We start from the raw sequence: 11,208 nt of genomic DNA, 5'->3' as shown, positions 1-11,208 counted from the left end.
TTGGATTCCTTGCTGTGCACCTCAGCAGGGGCTGTTGTGCCTCACCCATCACCATTATTTAAATATGTAATTTTTTTAAAAAGATTTTGTTATTAATAAAATATATGTTTGTGTGTGCACAGCGGTCCTGTTGTGGTTGGAGCACAGCAGAGGATCCAACTCTCTTGCTTCGCCTTTTGGTGCGCATCCGAATCAAAATTTAGTATTTATTGGTTGTGAATACCTCACTCATATATATTTTTTTCATTTAACTACATATCAAATTTTTAAAATACTTACAATCAACAAAAATTTATTCCATGAAAAGAAATACAATTTGAATCCATTACATTATACAGTAACCATATTTCTTCATACTATATAGTAATAGAATAATTTGCATATGATCACACAATACTGCGTTCACGTCTTACCAACTGAGTTGCGTACAAATTCAGAGCTTCAAAGGCGCGAGGCTTCTCATGGAGCTGTAATTGGTCTCCGGCGCCAGCTTCCTCATAGAAGAGTTGAGGCTCCTCCGCCCCGACACCTGGAACTCCGAATACATATCCATCAGAAAATCGTCCACGATCTCCACGTAAGCCGGGCAAGTCAGGCGCGAGTAGTAGTGCAGCACCTCCTCCACATCCACCGCCTGATCGATGTCGCTCGAATCCGTCATCTCCAGATCTATCATCTTCTGCGCCAACACATCCGCGCCCGACCACCGCCATTTCGCCGCCTCCTCCTTCACGGTATGTTTCTCTTTCACCGCCGTCTCTGATCGATCCTCAATTTTCTTCTTCGTCACTGTTTTAATCGGATTAGAAATAGGATTAGGGCTGGAATTAGGGTTAGTTTCTGAGAAGATCGTGTAGCAATCATCTGAATTGTTGGTGTTGGTGTTGGTGTTGGCGTTGGCGGGGGATTTTGTTGGTTTGAGGTGTGTGAAGGATTTGGTGAGGAATTTCATGGTTTTGTGAATGGTTGATTTGATGAGTGGCTTTCCGTTTCTCGTGATTGGCTTGCTGCTCATCTTTATCAATTGCTATCACTTTGTGTGTGTGTAAAGTGGTGGAAAACTTCCAAATTGGGTTGTGGAGTGGGAGAAGTTGCAGGTTTTGTTTGGTAGAAAACAGAGATGGTGACAACAACAATTCAGGTTTCTTTCTATTGCCTTGAGGCAAATGGCAATTTGATGGAATGGGACAATTTTATGTGCTCTTTGGCCCACACTGTTTCTGTCTCCTTAGACCATGTGCTACGTTGTGTCGAAATGGCGTACGACGTGTGACGCAGCGTTTTAGAGGTCTGACATAATATGTAACATAGTTGTGCATGTAGATGACTATTTTTAGTTTTTTTCAAATAAGTAATGATAAAAAAAAATGAATAATGTGGGTGAAGTGCTTTGCAAAGCGCCAATCTTGAATAATTACAAGGATAAGTTAATAAAATATGAGATTTACTTTAAAAGTGAAATGCATAAGTAAAATAATTCCAATCTAAATTAGAGTACATGATATTAATCATATGGAGTCCAATTTGGTCACAAAATAAATGATTGTGACCATCACTCTCACTCTTCACTCCCAGTCAAGCATCACATGTGATTATTTATATTCTGATAATTATGAATCCAAATGTTTAACTAACAACTTGTTGAATTTGAAATAATGAGAAAATGTTTCAGCATTTATGTGGGGAGATATATTAATATGGTTAGTGGTAGGCACCTCACATTTGTTGAGGAGTGAGATGATGATTATAACAACTCATCAAAATTATTTTAATTGCTCCACAAGGCAGTCACTCTCATACAGTTATATATTATTATTATTATTATTATTATTATTATTATTATTATTATTATTATTATTATTATTATTATTATCATCATTATCATCATCATCATCATCATCATCATCATCTCTCCTTTTTCATCCTTTAGGAAGAACTTCATGTGGACGATAATATTATCATTTTCCCATAAAGATTGATTCCAATTTCCATCTCCAAAACGAACCTCAGGATGTAGGATAACCAAGATTCCTACATACAAATTCAAATATCAATCATCTTCTTTAATCTTAACTTAATAAAACATATAATAGTAATTAGTTACTTATATTTTCTTTTGACAATTAAGTTAATTGCATGATTAATATTAATGTAGGGGAGCACTAGGGTGCCCTTTATTTAGAGTCACAACGTACATCTAATTTGATGCTGCCATGTGGCACAAAACATGCGATATTTTATACCGCAGATTGCATTTTAGTTGTAGGTAAATTGCATTTTATAGTGTTGAGTTTTGCATTTTTACATAAGTTGTATTGTTAAGTTTTGCATTTTCACATATATAAATGCAATCCGTCTATATATAAAATGCAAATTAAACCGTCGATATCTAAAATGCAAAACTCAACAATAAAAAATGCAATCTGCATATAACAAAAATGCAATCTGCCGAAATTCATTTATAACTTCTACAAATATATATTGCATTTTAGTGTTTACAATATTACATTTTTGTGCCACATGGCAGCACCAAATTGGATGTACATTATAACTTTAAAATTAGTTGTTATACTAGTACATCCCTATTAATATATCTATAACTAATTGAATTACTAACATAAAGTTCTGCCAAATTTATAATTTAATGTATTCAATTGAGATCTAAAAAGCATTGTTTATTTGATTTCAACATTTTAGTCAGTTCACACAATCCTTATCTACTTTTTTCCCTACAATATTCATCAGAGAAATAGGATGGACAAATATGCAAACTTGTTTTACAAAATATCAAATCAAAGTCATCCCTGATTTTCATTAAAAGAAAAATGTGTACAATTCAGCATTGATTTGAAACTTCATCTACCTGTATCTTTATATCAACTTCTACCACTTAAACCCTTTCACACACACACCTCAGAGCTGGCCAAGAAATGAAGTTGGGACATCATGACAAGATAAATACATGTGTAACAGAACAGATGTATACAAAATGTATTTCAGCAATCCTTTGAGTAGAATATCAATTTCTGATGTTCAATTATTTACTTGTGGCTTCCTTATTCTTGTGAGATTTGAAAAACTGATGCAACAATCTGTGAACTTCACCATAATTATTGGTTGTAGGAACCAGATGACTTTTGATCCACTGTGGCAGCTTGTCTGTTGTGTGTGGAGTGCTTCCTTTAGTAGGATCAGAAGCATAACGTGCATCCACCAACAATATTGCTGCATAATCGTTCACATGCCGAATTGCTCTGCCTACAATCACCAATCAAGAAAATCTCGAATTAATTACAAACCGATGTAGATTATAGAGAACATAGCATAAAGTGAAGAAGCTTTGGCAGAGATGGTTAATTGCATGAGAAAATTGAGCTTCTTGAGATGGCCAACAAAGACAAACGATTTTCAGCAAAGATTTTTTATTTTTCTGTAGCAGCACTTACCAATGGATTGATTCACTGCTTTCATGCAAAGATTTTCATAGTACTCTTTTCCTCTCCCTTTACACCTTTTAAGGATTTGAAGCCCAGACTCGGCATCCCTACCACCACACGCAGTTTCGCTTGGGATCGTCTTGCCAAGACCCTCAATATGCTTCACCCTCTCCATTAACTCAACATCTGATGGGCTAGGATAGGGCAGTCCAACCATTACTATGCACCGACCAGCCCCATCACTAAAATTGATGCCTTCGGATATCTTGCCTCCGACAATGGCAAAGAGGATAGCACCATTGCAAGACGTGGAACCTGTGATGGACAACGTGTCAATTGTCTCTTTGTATTCCCTCAATACAGCTTCAACATCTGTACTCTTTCTTGGCTCTCTGAAAATGCGCTTCTTCTTCATGATCCTTGAAACGATTCCTGATTCCTTCCATGCATCATAGACCTGGCTCTCGTATTCGAATGATGAGAAGAATACAACTACGCCATCTGGAACAACTGTCACTAGATTAGACAGCAGAAGACCTAGTTCCCCAATCTGTGATTACGTCCAATATGTAGTAGTTAATCACCGGAAAAAAACATGACATTGAGAGATAGTAATACTTGATAAGGTCAGGTGTTATGGTAAAGGTCTATAGGGTTATGGAAACCAGGAAACCATGACAAAGTGAAAAAGAGGATTCCTCACCATGGTTGGTGAACTCCTAGCTTTGTAGCTAAAATCAAAGGACTGACCAGAAGGCCCGAGCTTAACAGCAACTGGCAAAATGTTTTTAGAAGGAACTATGTGTCCACATGAAAAGAAGGGTAACTCTTTTAAATGTAGCGACCGGAAAAGTCTTTCCTTGGTTTCCTCTATAGGTTGTAAGGTTCCGCCAGCCAAGACGACAGCATGGGCTTGATCCAGCACCTGCCCAAAAAATAATTTTACATTGATTCGAAGTGAAAATTTTGTCTAAGAATTCTGCAATCAAATAGTTGTAGCAAACAGGCAAACCTCAGAAAATATTTTCTCTCCAGTCAGCATAACATACTTTACATACCCTCCTTCCAGGCCGTTACATGTCTTCATTGGTCTCGAGACTATCATTTTCCCATCACTGTTATTATTGATCAAAGAGGAAAGCATATCTGCTAATGCTCTGAAACCAGAGATTGCACTTTCCTCATTAATTTCAGCATTTCCACCAGGACCGATATTTTGAGATAAGGCAAGTTTATCTCCATATCCACAGACCTAAGAAATTAAGAACATTCAAATTGTAAAAGTATGTGATGAAGAGATGTTAACTAAGATACCGAAACGATTCTACCTTGTAAATTATGTTGCTTTCCTTCACGTATTGTAGCAGTTTGACCAGGTTTATGTTGTCAATATTCAGAGCAAATAAGAATTCATTGATGGTCATTGTATCGCATGGAACTGGATGGTCAGTGCTGTTTACATGCTTCTCATCACAAGACAACATTCTTAGAAAGGCCCGAGTGATGATCATCAAAGTCTGGATATATCTTCGGTTTCCTGGTCCTAGAACATTACAAAATCTTTGGAAATATCCATCTAAGTGAGACTGCAATTGTTTCAACTGCAAAGGATGAGATACAATTGCAAATATTACAAACAGCCCATGATTAAAAAGAGAACATTTGTCAAAGAAATAATCAGATAATATGCTGGACTTAACAGCTATTCTGGAGATACAGTGAAGAACTTTAGTAGAAACACTTTTACTAATGCCAGCTAAAATAACTTTAGAATTTTACCTGGGACCATGAGATTCTTGCATCATACATACTGATGAGAGTGTCTGCTAGATTATGAGCTTCGTCTATGATAATAACGCTGTCTTTCAGATTTAAGCCCAAGGATTCACGCGATGATTTTGAAAGAAGAGACTGATATGGAAGAACCACAAGGTCAGCTGCAGGTAACATTTTTCTCGAACCATAGTATGGGCAACCTCCTATATCGCGTCCAATATGAACAAGATCTTCAATGTCCAGAGCCTCCATTTGAATAACTTCATTTGCGAACTCTTCTATCTTCTTCCTTCTTAACATTGGACATCCAGAAGAAGATTTGTTGCCACGAATCCTTTTTCCAGAACCCACCTTCTGCTTATATAAAATAGAGCTTCAATAAAACAGAATACATACGTGGCAGGGAAAAGGTTTAAGACTTTTAGTCATGATGGTTTCCGGGTTCCATAACCAACAAGGCTGCAGCCAACCATGGCTGCTTGATAACTGATAATGTATTCTACAACTGCCTCAAATTAATATCAAGGGGTGGTGTACAATTATCATAGAGCACTCATGTTAGGACTGTGAATAACATATGATTATCTTCATGTTGTGTATGAAATGGAAGATTCGTAGCTGAGAAACATGCTTATTATGGGAACAACAAAGTTTCTTAATTTCATTGTAATGTAGGGAGTATTATATTTGAGATAAAACATCTGTATACCTTCATTTTAGAAGCTTCATTTTTCTTATTCTTTTGGAGCATCGAGCATTTCTCATTTATGCGATTGGAACCCCCCAGCTTCAATACCTCTGAAAGTGAAGGTTCACCGTTATGAAGTCAAGCATCTATGAATTTTAACACCAAATTAGACCAGTATATGACATACCTTCATTGATACAGAGATTCTTCCTAGAACCCAAGCACACAACCTTCAACTCACTAGCAAATTTAGTCTTCCTCAGCTCTTTCATAAACTGCGAAAGCTGTGAATGCGTCCGACTGCAAAAATAGATCTTCAGTCGCGACTCCTCTTCCTTCCCAACCAGCTCATCCACCTCGTCCTCTTCCTCACTCGACAGCACACCATCCCCTCCAACATTCTTCCTTTTCGATTTCCCACCTACTTCCGATTCACTGTCATACTCTTCCAACAAAAACTCCACATCATCCACCTCACCGATCCCATCTTTCCCCTTTGCGCTTCTCTCCTCCTTCCCCCTACCCTTTTCACCTTCTCCACTACTATAGCTAGATAAATCTCTAACATTTTCTCCCTTTTTCCTCTTATGCATTATAGGTTTACTCTTGACTACATCAGCTTCTTTATTTGGCACAAAATTTCTAAGCCAATCCGGCTCATCATCATCTTCATCCTTACCCTCGCCCAACTTCTCCTTCCCATTATTCTCCGCGGTCTCCAATTTCTTCCGATCGACATGCCACTGCAGAGCACTGCATATCATGCTAAGGGTTTTTCCAGTCCCTGCAACAATCCAACCATCAAATAACGAATAAAACAAGGGAAACCGCATTGAATCGCAAATGTTAAATAGCAGAACCAACAATCGGGCCGCGGAAATGGCAAAACGCGTACCGGTGGGGCTTTCCAGCATCGAGAGGCCGCCTCTGTTGAGCGATTCGTAAAGGAATTTCATGAAATCCAGCTGTATCGAGTAGGGTTTGTAGGGGAACGCTGGGAATTCCATTGCACCGTTCTTCTCACAGCTTACCGAGTTGTACTCAACTGGGAAATCTTTCACGGTGAGTTCAATTTTCCCGCGTTTATATATATTCTTTTTCTTTTTCTTGTGTTCTCATTTCCTAAATTTATTTTTATTTTAATATCTGACACTAATACTATTAGCTTTATTAACTACCACTGCTACAAATTAATATCATAGATTCATAAATATCATAGTTTAATATATTCATTTTTGGTCAAATTCTAATCTCTCTGCTACTCCCTCCGTCCCCGATTAAGAGTCACACTTTTCCATTTTAGTCTTTTGTCCCCAATTAAAAGTCACACTTCATTTTTACCATAAATAGTAAGTAGGTCTCACATTCCACTAACTCAATTCACTCACATTTTATTATAAAACCAATATAAAAAAATGGATCTCACATTCCACTAACTTTTTTAACCAACTTTTCTTTACATTTCTTAAAACTCGTGTCCGATCAAAGTGTGACTCTTAATCAGGGACGGAGAGAGTACTTTAAAACTCAACTAAAGAGATAAGAGTACAAATTTGGGTTGCTATAGATCCGCTGCGTATAAGGAGTACTACCTCCTTAATTTAAAAATATAAATATTTGAAATAACACGGATTTTAATGCACAATTGGTAAAGTAAGTGAGAAGAAAAGAAAAATTGGTGAAGTAAGAGAGAAGACGAGTAAAATTAGCAAAGTAAGAAAAATGAAAAATAAAAAGTAGAGTAAAGGCCAAAATTGGTCCTGAACATATGGTCATTTTATATTTTTGGTCCTAAACATTATCTTTTGGATTTTTTGGTCCTGCACATATGAAAATTTTATCATTTTGGTCCTCCGTCAACATTTCCGTTAAAAACTAACGGTCAATGAGTTTAATCCCGATTTTGACCAAATTAAACTTTTAATTCTGATTTTTTACTCTCTAATTAATTTCCTAATTATTTTTACACATCTATTTTCATCTTCTTCCTTCCCTATTCTAATCTTTCCCTACTCACACAAAACCTCCATTCTCAGAGATGAACACCATGAAAGGAAAGTTGTTGAAGAAGCTCAAGACGGTCAAGGATGCCCCCCTTGGCCGCCACTGAAGAATGCCCTGATTCAACGGAGCTGATCAAGGACCTCCGAGATGAAGAGACGGACCTCGATTCGCAGCTCACGGATGATAAAGAGAATGTCAGTCCAGTGGAAAACGGGAATGTTGCTGAATCGAAGCCTCCTTCGTCGGAGATCGATGCGACGTCGTTCAGGCGGCCGGATTTGTACTCGGAGGGCCTCTTCGATCTGAATCTCCTCGCGGCGTTCGAGCAGGCGGTGATGTAGGTGAAGGCGAGAGAAGCCGAGAGAAGGAAGCAAATTGAGGAAGACGGCGAAGAGGAAGCACGCTATTAGTTTACCATTTGATCTTCGGATATCAATCCGGTCAACCCGACCTTCTTCCTGTAGGCCGAGCACCTGTTCGCCGTCGACGCCACCGCCACCGGCGCGGCCTGGATCTGAGCCTTCTCAGGGAGGGAGATCAAAACAGGTGGCGCCGCGGCGGCGTGATGCGCCGGAGAGGAGGCGGTCAAGGGAGCGGGGAAGACGGTGGAATCGATGAAATTTGGAGGCAGAGACGGTGAGATTTTTTGCAAATTGGATAATATTTGGAATAGCCAATCTCAAAATTAGAAAGGAGGAGCTTGGAACTATGGGCAATTTGAGAGGAGAGAAAGGAAGAAGATGAAAGATGAGAGGAAGGAAGATTGAAGTGTAAAAATAATTAGGGAATTTATTAGGGAATAAAAAATCAGAATTAAAAGTTTAATTTGGTCAAAATTGGAATTAAATCCGTTGACCGTTAGTTTTTAACGGAAATGTTGACGGATGACCAAAATGATCAAATTTCCATATGTGCAGGACCAAAAAATCCAAAAGATAATGTTTAGGACCAAAAACATAAAATGGTCATATGTTCAGGACCAGTTTTGGTCTTTACTCTAAAAAGTATTAGACTTAATGTTATTGGATTGTGAGGTCCACTTTATTCTAGTTAGGGGTGGGAATACGGGTATCCGTGGATATCCGACCCGAAAAAACCGGGTATCCAAACCCGAAAATCATCAAAATGTCTATCCAAAACCCGCCCCGATATATATTCGGGTACTCCAATACCCGTCTCGGGTATCCATATCCGACGTATCGGGTATCCAAATACCCGACTCTTTACATGTGTTAATAATTAATTAAAAAATTAAATTTTATATATTAATAAAAAAAATAGAAATATCTATATTGACTAATATCTTTAATGTTTCATTTATTTTGTTAGTATAAAACAAAAAAAAAATGGATCACTTTTATTTTAAAATATAAGATTATATTTAATGCAAAATGGCTAAACCTAATTTAAAATATGCTTTAAATAATAAATTGGATATTTGGGTAATACCCGATACCCATTCGGGTTATCCAATACCGATTTATCTTATATTTCAATACCCAATCCCATACCCAATCCCATAAAATTGGATATTGGGTATCCAAATCCGGCGGATATCGGGTCGGGTATGGGTAAATCCAATACCCGATATTCATATTCCCACCCCTAATTCTAGTGGTATAAGTGGTAAATGAATTGATATATAGAGGTTTAAAGATTTTTTAAAGTAGAAAGTTTAAAAGTTTTTATTATTTAAAAACGGACTAAAATGAAAAGCAGGGCTACTTTTAAAATACATAGGTAGTATAATGTATTTTCAACTAAAAGACAATATTTTTACTATAAAACATATGATATCATTTATTCATTGACGATAACATCTACCTATAAAAAAATTGCAAAATATTTCATTGTAAATAATTTAAAATAAATCTAAATGTCCTGTAATTTCTAAATTTCATGATCTTCCCATTATTTACCAATATTCATAAAAATGATAAGTTAACACTTGCTTTAATGGGCCGTAAATGCAGTATCAGCCCAAAGCCAACAGCAGGCCTATTTTGCTGAATCCGAAACCCTAAAATCGTTTCTCTCATTATTCTGGCTTCGCTCTTCATATAAAACTACTCCTCTCATCGCACCTCTCATTTTCGTCGACCGCTCTGCAACTCTACAGCCATGGTAATCAAATCTCTATTCCTTTCTGCTCTTCCCGTCGTTGTATTCGTCCGATTAGATCCGTGTCGACTCAAATAGTAATGCGCGTGTGCTTGAATTTATAGGGCAAGGGAACGGGGAGCTTCGGAAAGAGGAGAAACAAGACACACACACTGTGTGTGAGGTGCGGCCGCCGCAGCTTCCACCTCCAGAAGAGTCGCTGCTCCGCCTGTGCTTATCCTGCTGCTCGCAAGAGGACATGTATGACATTCAATTTGTTGATCTAAATTACGTGTTTCTATTTCTGCGATTATGCTTTGGCTTTTCGATTGAGCATGATTTTAGTGGAATTAATTGCGGAATCCGTGTTTGCTATATGAAAATGTATGACTGTGATTGTGGGTTTTCCTTTTCATGATTTAGTTAGAATTAGAGCTATAATTGTTTCTCATTTATCGGCGTGATCAAGTGTGTTTGATTTTGTTTTGTATAATCGAATCATTTAGTTGAGCGATTTATGTGTGAAATTAATTGTGGAATCCGTGTTTGCTATATGAAAATGTATTAGTGTGATTGTGGATTTTCCTTTTCACGATATACTTAGAATTAGAGCTATAATTGTTCTCATTTATCTGCGTGTTCAAGTGTGTATGTGTTTGTTTTGTATAATTGAATCATTTAGCTGAGCGCTGTCTGTGTGAAATTTCACTTTAGACAACTGGAGTGTGAAGGCTATTCGCCGAAAGACGACTGGCACTGGGCGGATGAGGTATCTCCGCAACGTGCCCCGCAGATTCAAGACCAACTTCAGAGAAGGTTGCTAGCTTTTTGTCATACATATTTTTTCTGTTTCTTGCTTTTCATTATTAGCATTGTATTTATGTAGAATTTGTGATGAATGTAGGTACTGAGGCTGCACCGAGGAAGAAGGCTGTTGCCGCGTCTGCTTAAGTGCTGGAGATCGCTGTTGATTGGAGTTTCTTTTGGTATTTTTATAGACTAGAGAGCAAATGAATTTTGAAAGATGTCTGAATTTTGAGATACTTAGTTTCATGCTAATTATGTTGATGTACTTTGTTTTGAATTTTAATACATATGGATGAAAGACCAATCTTGTTTGTTTGCCTTGACTTTTTGATCTTGTTACAGTTTTATTCTTTAACACCTTGTTATTATTAGCAAAATAGGTTGGTGTTCATTTGG

At 37.4% G+C, this 11,208-nt stretch overlaps 3 protein-coding genes across 3 annotated transcripts; 1 reads left to right on the top strand and 2 right to left on the bottom strand.

The window, feature by feature from the left end:
* Positions 1-275: 275 nt before the first annotated feature.
* Positions 276-1,130, bottom strand: LOC125207873 (uncharacterized). Its single transcript, XM_048107374.2, has one exon. The coding sequence runs from the start codon at positions 1,013-1,015 to the stop codon at positions 434-436; it is 582 nt and encodes a 193-aa protein (XP_047963331.1). The 5' UTR covers positions 1,016-1,130; the 3' UTR covers positions 276-433.
* A 1,659-nt stretch (positions 1,131-2,789) lies between these two features.
* LOC125207871 (RAD3-like DNA-binding helicase protein) lies at positions 2,790-6,961 on the bottom strand. Its single transcript, XM_048107373.2, has 9 exons — positions 6,797-6,961; positions 6,089-6,685; positions 5,923-6,011; positions 5,217-5,567; positions 4,766-5,038; positions 4,450-4,689; positions 4,141-4,362; positions 3,447-3,987; positions 2,790-3,258 (listed from the first exon to the last, which is right to left on the bottom strand). Exons 1-9 carry the CDS (start codon positions 6,906-6,908, stop codon positions 3,038-3,040), a joined length of 2,646 nt encoding a protein of 881 aa, XP_047963330.2. The 5' UTR covers positions 6,909-6,961; the 3' UTR covers positions 2,790-3,037.
* A 2,931-nt stretch (positions 6,962-9,892) lies between these two features.
* Positions 9,893-11,127, top strand: LOC125206486 (large ribosomal subunit protein eL37x). The gene is made up of 4 exons (XM_089060421.1): positions 9,893-10,029; positions 10,131-10,266; positions 10,720-10,821; positions 10,910-11,127. Exons 1-4 carry the CDS (start codon positions 10,027-10,029, stop codon positions 10,954-10,956), a joined length of 288 nt encoding a protein of 95 aa, XP_088916547.1. The 5' UTR covers positions 9,893-10,026; the 3' UTR covers positions 10,957-11,127.
* Positions 11,128-11,208: the final 81 nt, after the last annotated feature.

The sequence above is a fragment of the Salvia hispanica genome, chromosome 6 (assembly GCF_029641045.1).
Source record: "Salvia hispanica isolate PSC_SH4W2 chromosome 6, Shi_PSC_v1, whole genome shotgun sequence".
NCBI lineage: Eukaryota > Viridiplantae > Streptophyta > Magnoliopsida > Lamiales > Lamiaceae > Salvia > Salvia hispanica.
Note: the sequence above shows the minus strand (reverse complement) of the source record. Positions and strands in the feature narration are given on the sequence as shown.

What these genes read in the sequence shown, in the direction of transcription:
- LOC125206486 (XM_089060421.1), top strand. An exon ending in TGCTGCTCGCAAGAGGACAT is followed by an intron (nt 10,267 to 10,719) that starts GTATGACATTCA and finishes ATTTCACTTTAG; the next exon opens with ACAACTGGAGTGTGAAGGCT. An exon ending in CAAGACCAACTTCAGAGAAG is followed by an intron (nt 10,822 to 10,909) that starts GTTGCTAGCTTT and finishes TGATGAATGTAG; the next exon opens with GTACTGAGGCTGCACCGAGG.
- LOC125207873 (XM_048107374.2), bottom strand. Translation starts at nt 1,015, where the DNA reads ATGAGCAGCAAGCCAATCACGAGAAACGGAAAGCCACTCATCAAATCA.
- LOC125207871 (XM_048107373.2), bottom strand. Translation starts at nt 6,908, where the DNA reads ATGGAATTCCCAGCGTTCCCCTACAAACCCTACTCGATACAGCTGGAT. An exon ending in GATGCTGGAAAGCCCCACCG is followed by an intron (nt 6,686 to 6,796) that starts GTACGCGTTTTG and finishes GGATTGTTGCAG; the next exon opens with GGACTGGAAAAACCCTTAGC. An exon ending in AAAGCAACATAATTTACAAG is followed by an intron (nt 4,690 to 4,765) that starts GTAGAATCGTTT and finishes TTAATTTCTTAG; the next exon opens with GTCTGTGGATATGGAGATAA.